This window comes from Brugia malayi, assembly GCF_000002995.4.
Source record: "Brugia malayi strain FR3 genome assembly, contig: Bm_v4_ChrX_scaffold_001, whole genome shotgun sequence".
NCBI classification, from domain to species: domain Eukaryota; kingdom Metazoa; phylum Nematoda; class Chromadorea; order Rhabditida; family Onchocercidae; genus Brugia; species Brugia malayi.
In genome coordinates this window covers 15,423,306-15,442,249 of record NW_025062479.1, presented here as the reverse complement: position 1 = coordinate 15,442,249, position 18,944 = coordinate 15,423,306, and the positions used below count along the sequence as shown (strand labels likewise).

The 18,944-nt window shown below is 27.6% G+C and overlaps 3 protein-coding genes across 5 annotated transcripts; all 3 read right to left on the bottom strand.

Annotated features, from left to right (window-relative positions):
- Positions 1-7,435: 7,435 nt before the first annotated feature.
- Positions 7,436-10,378, bottom strand: Bm10474 (uncharacterized protein; the record flags this gene model as incomplete). Of its 2 annotated transcripts, XM_043074973.1 has the most annotated exons (7): positions 7,436-7,791; positions 8,106-8,270; positions 8,547-8,721; positions 8,993-9,149; positions 9,447-9,598; positions 9,902-10,053; positions 10,237-10,378. In XM_043074973.1, 7 exons carry the CDS (start codon positions 10,376-10,378, stop codon positions 7,436-7,438), a joined length of 1,299 nt encoding a protein of 432 aa, XP_042930907.1. The 2 variants fall into 2 exon arrangements, with proteins under 2 accessions (XP_042930907.1, XP_042930908.1); XM_043074974.1 differs by lacking the exons at positions 9,447-9,598; positions 9,902-10,053; positions 10,237-10,378 and having other exon boundaries at positions 8,993-9,073.
- A 670-nt stretch (positions 10,379-11,048) lies between these two features.
- On the bottom strand, positions 11,049-11,816 carry Bma-snr-5 (Uncharacterized protein; the record flags this gene model as incomplete). The annotated part of the gene is made up of 3 exons (XM_043074972.1): positions 11,049-11,106; positions 11,372-11,474; positions 11,720-11,816. 3 exons carry the CDS (start codon positions 11,814-11,816, stop codon positions 11,049-11,051), a joined length of 258 nt encoding a protein of 85 aa, XP_042930906.1.
- Positions 11,817-15,379: 3,563 nt separating this feature from the next.
- Bm1425 (Uncharacterized protein) lies at positions 15,380-17,654 on the bottom strand (the record flags this gene model as incomplete). Of its 2 annotated transcripts, XM_043074970.1 has the most annotated exons (7): positions 15,380-15,551; positions 15,782-15,897; positions 16,108-16,176; positions 16,382-16,551; positions 16,648-16,880; positions 17,207-17,367; positions 17,598-17,654. In XM_043074970.1, 7 exons carry the CDS (start codon positions 17,652-17,654, stop codon positions 15,380-15,382), a joined length of 978 nt encoding a protein of 325 aa, XP_042930904.1. The 2 variants fall into 2 exon arrangements, with proteins under 2 accessions (XP_042930904.1, XP_042930905.1); XM_043074971.1 differs by lacking the exons at positions 17,207-17,367; positions 17,598-17,654 and having other exon boundaries at positions 16,648-16,792.
- Positions 17,655-18,944: the final 1,290 nt, after the last annotated feature.

Sequence of the window (18,944 nt, the reverse complement as noted above, 5' to 3'; positions counted from 1 at the left end):
ATTTCATCGTTTTAAAAAAAAAAAATTCTATACCATATCAATACCATATGAAATTACAGATGTTTTCGTACTTTATAATTTTTCAAAAAATTTTGTTGCAAATTACTACCTAAAATTTATTTCGTTTTTTTTTTTTTTTTTTTCGCAATTTTATTTATTTAATATACTGCAAACAATCATTCATTTTTTATTCCCATTATCATAATTATTCCACACTTTTCATTATTTATTCTATCAAATATATATATATATATATATATATATATATATATATATCGATATAACTATCACCAATATTACGTCAATGTTAATTATAATGAATACCGCGTAAACCATTTGTCGTATTAAATGATTATTTAACTGCTGTGAAATAAAATTTTGATAATAATTACAACCATTGGTTCAATAATATTTTTTTAATTGAAATAAAACAATTGTAAATTTTCTTTTTATTAAGGAAGAAAAAAGATTCCCCAATGCTATTGATGTTGTACACAAGAATTTTAATATTCACTTCGCAAAAATTTAATATTCAGCTTGCAAAAACGATTTATTAATGCTGAAAAAAATTTGGCATCATTTTTCAATGAAATTTAATAAAAAAATTAATAGAATTAACTAAAATGAAAAAAGGTATTGAAAATAGGTGCTAAAAGATACTAACAATAAAAAATAATAAAAATGGTTTAATAATGCACATCAGTTCATAATTAAATTAATGTTAACTAATTTTTCGTTTTCATTAAAAAAGTAATTGTACTTGCTTTTTTTCATAATTTTATTTTATTAAGCATAAAATGGATGAATTGTCAACATACGGTAGACATTGTAAAACCTAATCAGGTATTTAGAGAACCTGAAATCTCAAAATGAAAAAAAATGCTATTGTAAAAGTCACGCATAACAATTAAGCAAATTGCTTCGAAAATGAAAAAAAGCGAAGACAAAATTAGTACCGAATATTGATTTCAGGAATGAAACATTCCTTTATTTCAAATTTATTTCATTTTTTTACTCAAATTTCTAATACTATAATTAATTTCTGCTTATTATTAAATTACTTGTTCTAATATTACTTTGTGCTGCTTTATGATTATTTATCTCCAATTTCCCTTAAAGAAAAATAAAAAACAACGAGAAATTTTATAAAAAAGTTTAATTTAAATTGAGCAAATCACCAAATGAAATCAAATTCTAAATCAACAAATTCTGAAACATAAGTGACTTTTTTTTCCTTTTAAGACTTTTAAATACAGCAAAACTAATTTATGTTATTTCAAAAAAAAAGATGAAAAAGTTAATTTCAGTTTTTCTTTCATTCTGTTCAATTTCATTCGATTCAATCATTCATATTATCAAATAATCATTTTTTTTTGAGTATTTCAAGAAATACTAAATTTTCAATCTTTTTTCTAGCTTGTTTTAGGTTCTTTTTTGCCAATAATAAAAAAAAAAAAAAAAAAAAAAGAGAATTGAGAAATGAAAAAAGGAACATCGTAAAAACAAAATTAATGCGAAGTGATTGAGAATTGCACACAAACAACTGTTAACGAATTGAGAAAATTTTTGAATTATCGGAGAATGAAACAAAGCTGAGAAATGACTGATAATTATGGAACACATAAAATTCTCTATCCTTTCTCATTTTCTAAACTGAAAATTTTTTTTTTTCAAAAGTTTTAACAAAAACAGATTAACTGTTTAACTAATTAAATAAATTATATATATAATTGTTAGAAATAATCAAAATCTCTTTATAATCCATTTAATTTTTCTACTGCAATAAAGTTAAAAAAAAAAAAAAAAAGGAAAAGTAAAACATAAAAAAATTTTAGAAGAGAAGGAGGAAATCCATTTTTTCAAAATTAAAATTTTTAATTTTAAAAATATTTCAGAATACCATTATAATATATTTTCTTAAGGATATAAAATTTGTAAAATAAGTGAAAAAAATAACAATAATGTTATGATGACTTAATAATGATCAAAGTTTAACTGCATTTTCTGTTTGTTATAGATAAAAAAAAGATTGTTGAATAATTTTTCTTTACATTTGAAATTATCTTTATCAGTGTGTTAATTTTGATTATATTTAGATTTGAGCATTAATGTGATAATCATTTTTTAAATGATTAATGTGATAATCATCTTTTTTTCTTCTTAAATAAAAATGCAAAAATGTAGATAAAAACTATATGTTTTAGTGATAGCACAAAATTTGATTTTTTCATTAATTTGTAAGTTTTTTTATCTTATCATTGTCAAGATTTCATAACATTTTTTGATATTATTAAAAAATTATTATTAAAAATTTTTTGATATTTTGATATTTGATATTATTAAAAAATCATTGTAAATCATAGATTAATTTAATAATAATATTTAATAAACAATATTATTTAATAACAAAAATTCGTACGATGCATTTCAATTCAGTTAATAACAATTAAAATATTTTATGATCAATATACTCTGAAGACATGATAATGGTGCAGAAGTACATAATCTAATTAATTAAAGAGTAAAGTTCACTGAAAGTAGAAATAAAGAAAAGACTAAAAGAATTACTAAATTAAATAAGAAATATATTACAAAAAATGAATTTCCAAATAAAGTTCTCTCTTTTCTAAATATTAAAAAAATTAATTGGATGTGTTGAAAATTAACTGTAATGATTACAAAATAAATTAAACGATAAGTAATTTTCTTTCGTTCGTCTTTTTTTTTTTCATCACAAAAAAAAAAAAGAAAGAAAGAACCGGAAGATGACAAACTGATGAATACATTTTCGAAAAGAGAGAAGAAAAAAAAAGGAAAAAGAATTAATTTGATAGAACAACTGAAATTTTAGGTATATATTTTGCGAGAAATCAATTTATAATTATTGCAAAGGAACTAAGAAAAAAAATGAAAGAAAGCGTAAGAGAAGAGAAAATGATGATTAGATTGGATATTTTTTGTTGATTAAATAAAAAACATTCCATCGTTGATTTTTTTTTCTTTTCTTTTCTTTCTCTCATTAATGGATTTACTGCTACTATTCATTCACTAAAATTATTTGTTCAATAAAGCAAGACAAAAAGAAAAAAAATGGGTTGTTATCATTGTCATTATCAATCACACTAATCACTGTCCCTTAGCAAATTTCATAGATCGTCAAACTGATCATTATTAACATAACAATTTTAATATAACACTTATTTCAATGAATTTCATATCAATAACGGACAGTTATTGTTAATGATTAAAAAGAAAATATCACAAAAAGAAGAGTTTAATCTTAATGCCATTTGTGTACTGCAAATAAAATTACTGCAAAAATATTAGTCATGTAATCTACAGTTAAAATATAATATAATTTCGATAAACTGTAATATGTTAGAAAAACGAAAACAAACAAAAAATCTAATTTAAAGTAAAATATCATAGATATATGCAAAATTCCATATGTTTTATATACTTAAAAAAAGATACCAGATGCCAAAATATAGCTTACATGAGGGAAATATTTCTCCCGGTGGAAATATATTTTTAAAAAAATAAGAAAAAAATATCGAATGAAAAAAGAGAAAAAGAAAACTGTTCAGCAAGGAATAGCAAACATCGCTCGTGAACATATATATACGTTGTTGATAACAAAATTAAATTCCACAGGTAACATTTGTTCACAAAATGTTGTTTAAAGAGTCAGCATTTAATATTTATCATGTTGATAATGGTAGGATGTACGCATGAATTGATATAGTATACAGCAATAATAATAACACAATTTGAAAAATAATATAATAATTAATAGTGATAATTAATAACAATAATAATAATAGCAATAATAAATAGTATTATTATTAATAAACACTAATAATAATAATAATAATAATAAATAGCATTATTACCAATAAATTAATTAGAGAAACATAACGAAGAGGAGAATAGAGGGGGAAAGAGTAAATTCTATTTCTTTTTTTAAATCGATGACAACAAAATGAACTAATGTTTTCCACCTTCAACCCCCCGCCCCGTTGCCCACTTTGCTTACCCGCTCTTCCGCTCTCCCAATCTCCCCATCCCTCCTCATAGATGGGAATAAAAATGAGCGCAACTATTATTTTTTCCACTCCCATCGTCAAAACTGCTTTACCAAGAAAGACCAGCGCGAGCGGAATCAAATTCCGCACCAATTTTGATTACACCGATAAGGCAATTCATTCCTTTTTTCATTTTTCCCCACCTCTTCCTCCCTGCCCCGTTTATTTCCAAAACGTATAAAATGATACACGTGAATCAGCAAATTATTTTCAATGTGTATATAAATATACATTAAGGCTTTAATTGATTAATTTATGTTGATTTTTAACTTTTTTTTCCAATTAATGAAGGAATTTTATGGTATTTTTTTGAGAAATTTCAAAAGTTTTTTTTCTGCTATCATTGAAATTTATTTGTCATCTTTATTTTTAACTTTCATTTTCATATATTCTCAATCAAAATATGAATTATGATAATGCAAAATTTTAATGCGAAATCGGAATTGGATATTCTCTTTATTATTTATTCTATGTTATCACATCCATTCTCATATATTATCACTCTATTCATATTATATTCCTAAAAGGTTATTTTATCTTGCATTTTAATTTTGGAAAAAGAAAAAATTTTTGTTATTAATGGGTTTTGTGAACGGTAATAATTAAGTGATGAATAATGCTATCGAATTCTTCAAACTCATTAAGGAAATCACATTCGATGTTATGAACTAGTTCATTTCATAATTTCAATATTTGTGAAAAATAATGTTAAACTTTGTAAACAGTAATTTAGAATCTGTATACATCTTCAATTACTGTAACCAAGCAGGTAGTCAGATAATTACTAAATGCATTAGCAAAATTATTCAATTTACTGAATGCTTGATATTTTATAAATAATTTTTAGCCATATATGTTTCATTCATACTTATTTAAATCTTAATTTCTAAATTCTATTTATACATGAATTAGTTTTATTTCTCTCTTTTTTTTCAAAATAAAAGATTAAGTGAAAAATTTTATTATTTTGGTATTTTTTTTTCTTTCGGAAATCATAAATTTATAAAAACGATGTACTTCTCTAATCTATAGTTACCTATAACAAAAGCTTAGTGTATTATGCTTGGTACATAGAAATAAAAAAAAAAAAAAAAATTGATGGAATAACAAGAATGATCATAAACACTACATCAGAATGATAACAATGACAGAAAAGAGAGAAAAATTGAATATCATTAATTTTATGTTATTATGAGCATATATAAAGAGGGAGAAAATGGAACTAATTTATATATATAATTTTTAAAAAAAAAGAAAAAAATACATTAATAACTTATAAAAAGTATAAGAAATAGCAGTAAACTATATGATTAGTAATAGTTCGGTTGAAATTGAGCAATTAGTTTAAAATTTCCCCTTCACCTAATTAAATGAAATGATCATTGTTATCATTAACAATATTTATGGTTGTAATGATATGATTGTAATATCAATGCGCTTTTTATATTTCTTCTTTTTATGTACTATGCCATATTAATATTTATCACTTAAAATTTTCTGCAGAATATATTTATATCTTCACTTATTCTCATTATCATTACTTATTACATTAATTTCAATAGTGATTTAAAATAAGTAATACGAAAATTTCTTATCATAATAATAAAAGTAATTTAATTTTTTTCACTAATACTCACCACAGAGATAGTAGTGATAATGATAAGGAAGATATTATTGAAAATAAATTGCTGAAAGAAAATATGATTTGCATATTTTATTTATTTGAAGCAGTGAAATTTAGGTTTTTCTGCTATACAAGTAAATAAATGTCAAACAAAAATTTGTTGTGAAAAGGTCACGCTAATGATGAAATGGATTGTAATTAAAAATGAACAGATTTCTGAATTCAATTAATTGATGAATCATTCGAAAAAATTGGAAAAGTTTGATTAATGAATTGGTTAGATTTAGTTGAAAATCATAAAAAAACTTTAGTTTAATTTTTTTAAAGACAGCTAAATAGAAGCGATTTTTGCTTGCTTTTTTTAAATGATTTTTTCAAAAGAAAAAGAAAAAATAAGAGGAAAATAATTTCTGATCAAGCAAATAATGTATATGTATCTATGCTCATAGAGAAATTTAAAACTGTAAAAGGTTGAATCATTTTGAATTTTATAAGCCAATAAAATCAGTAAATCCATGAAGCAGCCATCTTATTACAGAAGTTTAAAAAGACTAAGTATCTGTATGTATTAAAATATGTGGTTTAAAAGGAAAGTTAACACAAAAAAGTTGCAAATGAATTTTTGATGAATTGAAAATATCGAATCTTCGAAGATTTACTTTTTAGTTTTTTCATTTTTATTTATTAATGACATCTATAATGGTTTCAATCGCTTTAATCGCTGTAATTATTACACTGAAAATAATAACAATTAGATTCGGAATATCTATAATTATGTATCGAATTGGTTGGGAATCGTTTTTACCATAATCAAATGTAAAATAATAATAGTATGCAGTAATCAGATTAGTTAACATAATTTGTAGATTATTGCAAAGTTTGACCGATTCCACATCAAGACATCACCTAGTTTTATCTCATAAAACTAAGATTAGATCATAACAAGTTCTGTATTATTTCTTGTAGTGTTTCGTTAATTCCAATTCATGAAAGTCAGTTAATTCTTTATATTATCCAAGTTTTGGAAGATGACTTTGAAACGACCTTGAAACAACTAAGTGACACACTTTCAAAATTACACAGATATTATCATTCTCACCATTCCCAATGAAAGGACGCATTCAGCTTTCGAAAATACTATGTTCCTAAAATATAGCAATACACATTTTATTCCATTAAATGCAATACAATACAAATAATATCCATACACATTCAAATTATCAAAACAAAAATAAAGTATCAATGTATCACTGAGATCATCTTTTACGAAGCACCGCAAATCCTTATAAAAAAATTTAAAAAGAATAAATTAAAAAAAAAAAATACCTAACATTATAAAATGCTATATATGAATACTTCAAAGAACTAGTCTAAACAAGTTTTGGTTAATTCAGACGCTTGAAAAACGTAATCCGAGAAGTGCCGAATACAAGTATCAGGCTTCAAGCAATTTTGAATAGCACACAATGCTTTTGCTAAATGCAGAATATTTCAGCTAAATTCCTTAAAAAAGCTGCAGACCTGCTTGAAAAAGGATTAGAGAGATAGAAGTTTAAGAGCTGACCTTAAGATAACAACAAATCCTCAGAGAGGATTCAAATTGTATTCGAATGCCACAGTATCAGGCAAACAGTTCATGCAATTGCTTAAATAATTCGACATATTACTAATGTTGTACAAAAAACGAGTGTAAATTATTATAAAAAAGGATAAATAATATGAAAAGTCAAAGTTTTTTATATGAAAAGTGATAAAATTGTTTTACTCTTGGTTTGTAACAAAAATGACTAATAATAAAACCACCCAACATGATTGAGAGAAGCAGAAAATAAGCAAACAAATCTGGTGACCAGCCAATTTCAGGAGGCCGTGCATGACGTACAGACGAAATGAACGAATCACGTACCCAACGGCCATAACTAAACTGTCGAAACTTTTCTTCCGCTGCAATACCATATACAACCACCGGCTGATCAGCTAGATAGTATTCAGGCCATGGTCCACGATCCAATAAAAAACGAAGGTAAACTGCAAGCGCGCCCGCAGCAACTGTTGCAGAATGTGCTGAGCATATATCTGAAACTGAAAAAAGAATGCTACAGCAGGTTTTACCTGTTTAATCAGTTAAAGCAGCTACAGTCAGAAAAATATGGAAAGAAATTCAAATCATCACTGGATCCAAAAAAAACAATATGACAAAATTAAAAACTCCGATTTTAAATTTCCACTTCCTCAATTTTTTGGAGTTTCATAGCAGTTAAACTTTTCACGACATGATAACTAAAGAATTTTAATAACAAATAGCTGTATCTAACAACACAACTTGGTTTTCCACTAAATTTTAATATTTAGATTTAACTAAAAAGCAAAATATTTGAGTTAAGATAATCAAATACCAGAATTTAATCCATCATTTCTGTACGAATTATTCACATCACCGATCATAGTATCTGACTTGTCATTCATAAAGCACCCTAGCGTAGGATTCTGCCAACTTAATATGGATGCAAAGAAGTGAAGCGATGAAAGCTCAACAAAACCAAACTGGCCACAAGTGAAAACTGAAATGTATTAAATGCCAGAATTTTGAAAAAAAAAAAAAAAAAAAAAACCACAGTTACAGAACAAAACAATCTCTTATATTTCTGAGCTGAACTGGTAAAACTATCATGGTAGCGTGCCAAAAGCTCTGGCAAATGAAGCAATAGAAACAATTAATAAAGCTATAATTTTGTTAATCGACTTACGTAGCACTGTAGTAATATCTCTAAAACACAACTAATAAGACGTGAAATAAAGTAAAGCATTTCATAACGTAATGTTTAATAAGTGATTACTTTGTTCCATTAGTAAATCACGCTCATCGGAATTAAGCCTAGCCGTAATCCTGGGATTTCGTAACAAAACAGTTAGTTCATCGACCATATTTGTGCAATGCTCTGTGACGAAAGATGTTATTGTTTGATTTCTTGTTAAAAAGATGAAGTTAGATAAAGTGGAACTGCAGGAAGTCTGAAAATTCAACATTTATTCCAAAAAAAAAAAAGAAAAAAAAAAAAAAGCAGAGGTTAGTTAGATGATGGGAAGAAATGAATAGCTGAATGTTGACATCCTTAACTTCTCCGAGAATCCGATTTGTTTAAATCCAAGATACAGCAAACAATTAGCAGAAAGTTTTTCTTTTTTTTTTTTTTTTTTTTTGGAAATTTTCCTATGCCTACAGCATAAATAAGAACTAAATTCAATATCTATATGCACAAGAAAATTGAATATGAATATATACCTGAAGAGCGATAGAAACATATAATATCTGGCGCGTCAACTGATACCCTGTAAAACCACGTTGGTTAAGCATCCGTTCCATACAGTCAATACTTAAATGACAATTGTAAGGCTTCAGCGTCAAGTTAGAATTTGCCAAAAGTAGCTCAATGAAGCACCTGAAAAAGATGTCAAAAATCAAAGAACACTCCAGTATATGAAAGTTGACAGACCATTATCGCAATTGTGAATACCTTAGTGATGAGCAGAACTTAACAAAAAATAACCACCCAACAACGTTATTCCTCGGAAATTTCAATGTAAGATTCTAACTGTATCCCCATTGGATAGAAAAAAGTGCTGATATCGCTATAAAATATCAAAATTTTTTGATTTCGTTTTCAGAATCCAGGCCAAGAACCAGAAAAGGATTTTCGTAAATTATTAAAAAAATATTCAAAAGGAAAAAAATAGACCTGCTACTTTGTTTTTCTGCGAGTAGAATAGGAGGAGGAAAAATCTTATCACTTTTGCTAGTTTTTAGTTGTTTCTCTTTCCATCTAAATCTTTCATTGGTACGCTGCGGTATAAAATTCATTTTATATGGTCGGTGAAGGAGGAACTGATACTAAAGAAAAAAATACTGCAATTTTTATCACAGATTACATTTCAGAAATAAGTATGTAATGCACGACACACACAACATGTATATAATTAAGATTAATGGAATGTTATCTTTTACCAAATTACGTTCAATAGGATACGTTGACTTTATCATCGAATGATCTGCTTACTCAGCATTTAATGGCTAGTTGATCAAACATATAATTATTTAGAGAACAATGAAGACACAGCATAAAAGTAAAAAGTGTATCCTATTGAATACGTAAAAAAAATATCAAATTATTAGAAACAAAGAAAAGTTTAAAACCTCATTAAAATATTCCCTATCTCGACTGGCAACAAAAGGTAAAGATTTGTTTGCAATCATACTAGCCATTAAACTCAGATTACGTATTTCATCCATAATTTCTGAATCCACACCACGACCGTCCACATGTTCCTGTATACTTTTTAGATGACCTGCAATTTAGATAGCACTAAAGAAGCCCTAAAATATAACTAAATTCTAAAGTAACCTTATGAAATGACTTCTCAAGAGTAGCAGGAGATCCCTATCCTCAGACCTTTCCATTTGCAAAATTATCTAATGTTCCCCTCCTAGTCTTCAGCACATCTCAGTAATAACTTATAACAAAAGTTAACCTTCAATAATTCGTAAACCAAATAAACCATCAGCGTTGAGATCCTTGTAGCAACTATTGTAATATTGCTCAAGCCCATATAAAGCATTCAGAACTAAAGCAATTAGTCGAGCGCTATCCCAACTCCACTGCGTTGACACCATTATCAATTTCCGTCTTTTATTTCAACCACTTATAAGCATAGGCAATCGACCCATAATTATATTTGAGTTGGAAACTAGCTCACAGTTCTATGCTATACAACCAATGTTGTATGTTAACTGCAGCGATTTCGAAGACAACTGTAAAAACAAGGTATTACAAACATACCAAGTGCCAAACACTGACACGCCTTTATAGATGAAAGAATTAAAATAAACAAAAGAGAAAGATCTAATGTCGGAGAAAATTTATCTGAAAGAAAATTTACCAAAACTGCACCGGAACCTTTAAGTAGATATAAATGAAGTGTTACCACATTCGTTGGATAAGGAAAATTCCCAGTAAAACCGGAAGAAAAAGACACAGCATACTTTTTATTAAGAACGTTAATAAAACAAAACGAAAACAAACATTCGTTACAATACTTCTCGTGCATTTGAAGTTCTCACAAAGATCAATTGAAAAAATGTAAGACGAATCTTACAAAAAAATGAAGTTAGGTCTGATTTGTCTTCCCCTTGTTGAATTTGAAATGACTCCCCTGAGAGAGGAAAATAAGAATGAAAATCATATGCATGAAGTGAAACATCAAATAGCAACCAGCGAATAACCAAATGCCGATAAATTATCAGTAGCAATAACCATGCACAACGATAACGAGAGACTTCAATTTCAATGTTGCATTTCGCTACTTTCTTCAGCTCCACCAACCCACAGTACATTGTTGCACCTGAATTAAATGATACTTTCTGAACATAAAAAGCATTAATTCATACCATCACAATAAGGATATTTTCAAATTGGGCAAATACCACTACGCAGACATAGAAAATTAAGTCACTGTATATATATATATATATATTAATTTTAAGCTGCGCACTTCCGGAATGAAATAGTTCTCTCAAAAATTTATTTAAGAAATGTCTATTCCTGACAAAATTTGTCAGGAATAGATATTTCTACAACGATCATAATACATATCTAAAAAAATGAACCTAATTAAAACTTCTCCAACATCACCAGTATGTCGACCATCTATGTATTCTTCAGCGTTGGCTAGTTGCAAGTTCATGTAACCATCAACAGAAACAAGGTACCCTGAAATTATCCTTCTTGCTAATCTTGTTACATTGTTTCGCAATAAAAGTTGTACATTCCTTAATTTATTCAAGAATCAAACTGATATCATATTAAGCCTATCTACTGCCGTCTTCTTTAGGATATTAAAACACTGCAATTAAACCTATAATTTAATTTTGTCTCATACATTACACATCATGTCAAACCAGGACATTAGTTAATAGTGAGAAACTGAACGCAGTCAATGAAAAACATTCACTTACCTTTATATTCCATACCCCATTTCAGTTTGCAAACAACCGGTTTGCCGGTTAGTCCATTCAAGAATGGCTTTGGATTAACTGGTTGTAGTGTCGTCATCGTCAATACTGTACCTGCAGAAACTACTAGTAGCAGCAGCAGCATTTACTTCATTTAAATGTGTCGCATCTATAGCTCATTAGAGAATCTTGTGTTGGAATCCAACAAGATCCCACGTAGGATCTATAAGTTGGCAGACTATTCCTTTCGTATATTTTCCGTTCCTTGCAACGGTTTTCCCTGCATACTCTCCCCATGAAATTTCATCGAATCTTTTATGCTAATATATTGCACTGCACCCATCGCCGTAGAACTTACTACCCTTTTCTGCACAATTATTGGATTTGAAACTCAAAACCTCTGCATATTTTCTCATCCCATGATTATCCGATTTTCTCCTGTCATGAAAATATTCCTAAACTCTTTTCAACTAATATTCCTAGCATCTTTTTCATGGATTACATTTGTAAATTTTGAAAGAAAAGTTTTCAAACCTCCACCTATACTTCCCATTATATTTTCCAAGTTATATTCTTATTATACTTTCGTTTATATGCAATATTGTATATTTTTAAAATTGATAACTTCCTCTGATTTGTTTAATAGGCAGGTATTTGAGCATTAGTAGTATGACACTGTACAAATTGCTAATATCAACTGCAGTACCACCACTAATGAATTCTTATGGTAAGCCACAAAAGCAGTAATAATTATGGTCAAGTTAAAAGCAAACAAATGAAAATGGAACTGAAAGCAATCAAACATAAAATCAGAAAAACTGGTGATATTCTGGTTGCACGCAACGATGAGTGAAACTACATATCCCAAGTCGATAGGAATTCGCATATTTTATCTAATAATTCCAATCTTACCTAATTTTCGAAATAATTGTCAAAAAACAATGTGGTAACTTTATTATAGTTGCTTTATCTAATTTTTGTAATGTAATAGAACGTCCGTCAATGTAGTATTGATTTTAATAATTAACTTATTTCAAAAGTTAAACATTGTTGACGATACTGAAAACCAGTTGAATAAATCTCGATTATAGATATTACGTTATGATACCACTCATCATATAATGTTATGAATATAAAATTTGAAAATCTATGATAGAATAAATCGTGATAAACTTTAATGAATACAATAAAAATTGAGAAATGATAACGCATGTGAAAGACAATGAAATAAAAATTTTGTTTAAATTTTCGTCAATTTATTAAGTGAAATTCAAAATATTTGTACTTTACGAAATTAATAATAAATTTGCTTTTTACAAAACTATTAACATTAGCAGTTGTAGCAAGTTGTATAAACTGTGTTTATGATAGCTTAGTAATGCAAAAAAATGTACGTTTACGACAAATTAATAATGCATAAATGCGCACTTGTCATAAATGTTGAAAATATTTTCTACTTAAATAATACATGTATTTTTTGGGTTTTGTTTTTTTTTTTTTTTTTTTTTTTTTTTTTTTGCTTATGACAAATTAGCAATGCGAAAATGCATATTTGCTATCAATTTACGTTGTATGTTTGTTTTGAATAAGTTATCATGGACTTTTTGTTTTAGGTAGTGAAATGTGCATTTGAAACTAAAAATAAAAAATGAATACAAAAGTTTCAGTTATGTCAGATGGAGTCACCGGAAATGTTTGATTCAAAATACCGCATTTAAAAAATATCTTATTCACAAGATTGGTCACGGCCTGTGATAAACTGCAAATAACTGGAAGCAATAAATGAATTTGCTGACTATAATGAAATAAAAACAAGTCGAAAAATGATTTCAACTCATCATAAAGAACGATTTATAAAATAGATACAATGACCAATATAGAATTGCAATTTCATTTTTGAATTGTGATAGTGATAAAAGAAAATGATGAAATAAATCAAATAAAAAACTAAATATTCATAGGGATAGAAAATAAATAAATTAATAAGTAAATAAGAAGGACTACAAGAGCAAAAAAAGAGAAATGAAAATTCTGAATTTCTATTGTCGCGAAAAAAAAGCCACTGAAGCTATAAATTCTACTACATTAAATTACTATATTGCAAATTTTAAATTAAGGAAATGCATTCGACATTCAAATCAAATATATTTTTAATGTATTATGAAGACAGCATTGAAATTTCATAAGACAACTGTAAGACTTTCATCAACATGGAAAAGTTACGGAGAAATAACTGATACAAATTTTATGCTTGTAGAAGTTCCATGTGGAATAGAGTACGGCTGGGAACAACAAATATTACGTAGTAACATCTTCCCAGTCGACATTATTGATGTATTTTCTCAACGTTAGCAAAAACTTATGTTTAAATATGTTTCGTGCATTGACTAGTTTTTAGAATCAAAATATTTCAATCAATAGATGAGAATAAATGCTCATAATGCATATTTTTCTAATATGTAAAGTTGCAGGGAATTAATCAGTACAACAAAATGTGATATATGAAAAGATATATTTAAGATTAGAGATTTATTAAAATTCAAGAATCTAATCACAGGGAAATTTTTATATTTTATTAGAACTTTATGTTTCTAATGAATGGTTATTATATCACATTTTAAATGTTGCCAAAAACATGCGATTTCAGAAGAAAAATAATGTATTAATGGATTTGCTTAATAATACAAAGATTCTAAATTCTCACAATTTGTAAAAGATTGGTAGTATCCATGTCACATTATATATATTGCTGTTTCGCTTTCATTGATACTGCCCTTGTAAATTTATTAATATTCAAAATAAATTTTATATGTTAATGGAGTCGGAAAATGTATTTAGTCGTGTAACAGTGTTAACAAAGTTAAATTGGATAAACAATTTTAAATGATAATGGGCAGAAAGAATAACTATGTGCAGCAGATACGTTTCGATCCACACATAAACAAGTCAGATTAACTGTGTTGTAATTCAATTAAGAGTCAAAATGCAACAGCGACTGATAGATCGTAAAATTGCATTGACATGTTCGGTCAACAAAACATGGATCACAGGAGTTTACAAGCGAAACATGAGGAGTTTTCCAAAGATTCAAAAGGAGTATAGATCAACAGAGTGAAGTCAGTTTGTTTGCATAGGTTTTATCCGACAATTTTCCAATGGATTCGATTCGACAATATTCGACAAATCCACAAATCAATAGGGATAACAATTCCATAGAGAATCGATATGAAAGTACGACAATTTAATGAGCATTCAATCTTGCTTTTCTTAATCTTTATTGCTTATTCATTTTTTTTTTATAAGCGCGATATTTTACAATAAAAGTAAATTTATTGTTGACGTTGCGGAATTACAGCAAAAATACAAAATTATATTATTAAAACTTTCCCCGAGAATAACAACTATTTATTTATTAATAAACTAAAATTGAAACAAATAACGAATTAAGCAAATGATCATAATCATATCAAATGATCTTTATTTGCCGTATTGATATTTAGCAAGTGCTATGAGTACAAGATGTGATACATTCAGTAATAGGTAGTAGGTAACATGGAATTATAAATTACATTCAGTTGTAGGTAACATGGAGTTATAAATTACAACAAGCATTTTTACCAGCATTATTTAAATTTTTAAAAATACCATTTAATTGATTACTTTTTATTTTCTTTTCATTGAAGCGATATTCACAATGTTATTTGCAGCTGTACATATGGCTGCTGTGTTCAAATCATTTCTCATTGTTTTTGTGCGTAATCCCATTGTATTTGTTGACAAACTTATTGCATTTTGTTTCATCAACAAATATCGATTGAAATATACGAATGCCAAACTAAATATCATAAAAACGATTATTTGCTATCTTGCTAGAAAAGCTTACTGTCTTTGGAAAACATTCATTATAAGGTTTTAAGCGATCCAAGAATAAGTCTCAGTTTGATAGTTATGAAAAACTTAATCAGCAGTATAGAACTTGATATTTAACGTCACATAGTTTCAACTTGCAACCTTATTAAAATCATTTACATTTGATATTCGTTTGCCGTTTTAAATAGTGCTTACCCATCTAATGTGAGTATTGCAAGCCACGTGTACGTGATTTTGGTGAAACGCGACATAGGTAAATTAAAACGGAAAATAACTACAAAAAATACATGTATGATAGTACTGGTGCAAGTCTGAAATATGTTTTATTAAACAACACTAAACGTTATGCAGTACATTTGCTATTTATATATGCATAATTAACGTTAGATGTGAAATACGAGAAGTGTATCATATAGGTTCTTTTATGATTTCCAGTGATTTTGATGCTTTCCAAAAGCTTCCATAAACAGTCATAGTGGAAATCATTTAGATTTAATATGTAGAAGACAATTTATTTTTACCTCTTTAAAAAATATGATTTCTCTCTTCATCCTTCTTTGCATTCCATTAGCTCCTTCACTATTTTTACCCTAAAATATGTTTAATACAAATTAGGTAACAATGTTCGTACTAATAGTAAAATTTTATTTCAAAAAAAAAAAAATTTCATTTCAAATCCGATACACACAAATTACGCAACCGCATAGAGCTAATGAAATATTTAATCATTGAACGGATCAATTTTCGAAATATCGAAATAAATGCATAGCTTACGGTTATAAAATCGAAACATACTTTGAAATAAGTGATGATGCGATAAAAAGCAATGGCATCGATAATAACAGTGATAACGATGACACCATCGGACAGGAACATAGCAATATAAGCGAAGAAAGGATGATTACATGGTCCATAAAGGTTTGACCATGAATGAATATAAGCTTCGACATAAAGCAGGCATTCGACTATGAGTTAAAATTTTCGAATTTAGATAAAGAGATGAAGAAGGAAGATAATCTAAGTGTTGCTGTATCTTATTTTAAAATGATGAAAGCGAATACCGTTGTAATAAAGCAGAGTGATTAGCATACTAAATGACCATAGAGATATGACTGTTATCCAAGCATTTTTGGGATTAAAAATACGATGATATTTCATCGGATATGAAATTGCCCAAAGTCGATTGATTGCCAAAACGAAATGCATCCAAATGGCCGCATACAGTGTTGAATTGGAAATGGGAGATGCTATTCGAATGAAAATGTGCCATGGAAATGATGTGAATCCCAAGTTTCTGATAAATTTCATATAGTTTTTGATGTAAGAATAAATAAGGACTAAGAAGAAGCGAAAGATAGGAGAAGGAAGAATGAATTATACTAAGTTTAAAAAATGTATTGAATCAATTTTCAACAAACTATTAAATCTTATCAAGATATCAGTAATTATTTATCAATGATGATTAAGGAATATCTAGTAAGAACTGAATGAACTTTCAAAAGAAAGCTTTTTGATTAATACTTGCTGACCTAAAAAAGTACAACCAATATGACCGATAAATTGTGTTTTGAGAGGTAAGTTATTTTTTGATGGGTAAATGAGAATGCGCAAGTGACTTACACAATAATTCTAATAATTGTCCAAAGGAGTAACGCACTGAGAGTTTGTATGTGAAATGAGATGTAAGCAGTGAATAGAATCCCAAATGCGTTACGATACCTCGGTGATTTATTAATGATATAAAGGGTTATCCCATATGCAAATAATCCAAGCAATCCAAGCTGAAAAGGAAGAACCTGGCATTAAGCTATGTCGCACAAGTAAGTATCTATACTCAAAATAAATCTTAGATGGAATGGAAACGAATAAAAAGTAAAACGATTTATTTCTCGCGAAATAATTTTAAAGATTTCAAATGTAATTTATAGTTAGAAAATATTGCTACTCATAATTTAATCCATTCAAAATTTTTAATTTTTTTGCTGAATATTAATGAGTATTTAAATTATACCGGTATAGCGAATGCATAGGTAATAACATTGGCATCAAGCTGTGTCCGATTTCCCATTCTCCTTCATCAGATTTGAGAGTAAAGTGCAATTCTAATCTATTGTGCTGTCATTTAAAATCAAGTAGAATTACATTTTGTCAAATTCAGTCATGCATTCAGTAAATAACATGCAAAAGTGAGATCAACCTGAATTTGACATAGAAACATTCTGAAAAGAAGAATGTTATTGACATGGCAATCTATTTATTATGGAAGCCATTTTAGCCTTATTGAAATTGCAAGGAATTATGTCTATGAGTCAAACAGTTGTATAACAAAAAAAAAAAAAAAATTATAAAAAAAGTGATACATCTGGAAAAAAATTAGAGCAGTGACATGTGAAGGCAAAATTATTTTCTGATTAGTTCCAAAACTGTGTGTAAGTCTCAGATTGAAGATAACTGAATTATTAAAATAAAAAATCAAATTAAGCTGCTAAATCCGTTTGGAGCGATATTTTCGCTATTCTTGGAAATATTATTTTCAATAAAAGTTCGAGTGGAATGAACAACTTAAATTCTTATAGTGCAGATTTGATTAAAAAACAGTCGAATAACAAAAATGGCATTTTAAACAAAAATTTGAACTTCTAGCTGCCATTAAAATAATATTTTCGAATACTTTGTTGATCAAGGGAACAAAAAAAATTACTTTTGCCTCAAAATGCTTATATAATTTCAAATACTTATGCAAATACATTGTGAAATTCAATACAAATATATTGATATTTCTGAACACTTCCCTGGTCTCTTTATCTTACTTTTTCAGATAGCGATCGATTATTATGCAGTATTAATTCCTATTTTCAAGACAAAAACAAATGAAGAGTCCACCTACTTCACAATTCTGTCAGTAATTTTTTTCGACAATTATACATGAGCAATTTATTGATAATTATAGACAATATATGAGTAATCACATATGAGCACTATGAGCACTTAAACATGATTAACCAATTAACTATAAATGCACATTTTCATGAATAATAAAATATGCATTTGCGCGATCATTTGAGCTGTTTTTACATGGCACGAATATGACTATAAACATTTCTAGTTTATTGCGTTCTATATCTTCGTTTCTTAAAAAAAGATGGTGAAATAATCATTAACTAGCCACAAATGTGTCAGAAAAATCGAATATAATCATATATAGAAATAAAATTGTATAAAACTGAAAGGACTAAAGATTGTCTTAATTTAATATTTCTTAGACAAATATGAAACTGTGTTTCAAAATTATATCTCATTTAAGCAATCCATTTATACAACAGCCACCTCATCCAGTTGTAACTGAGCTTATCTACAT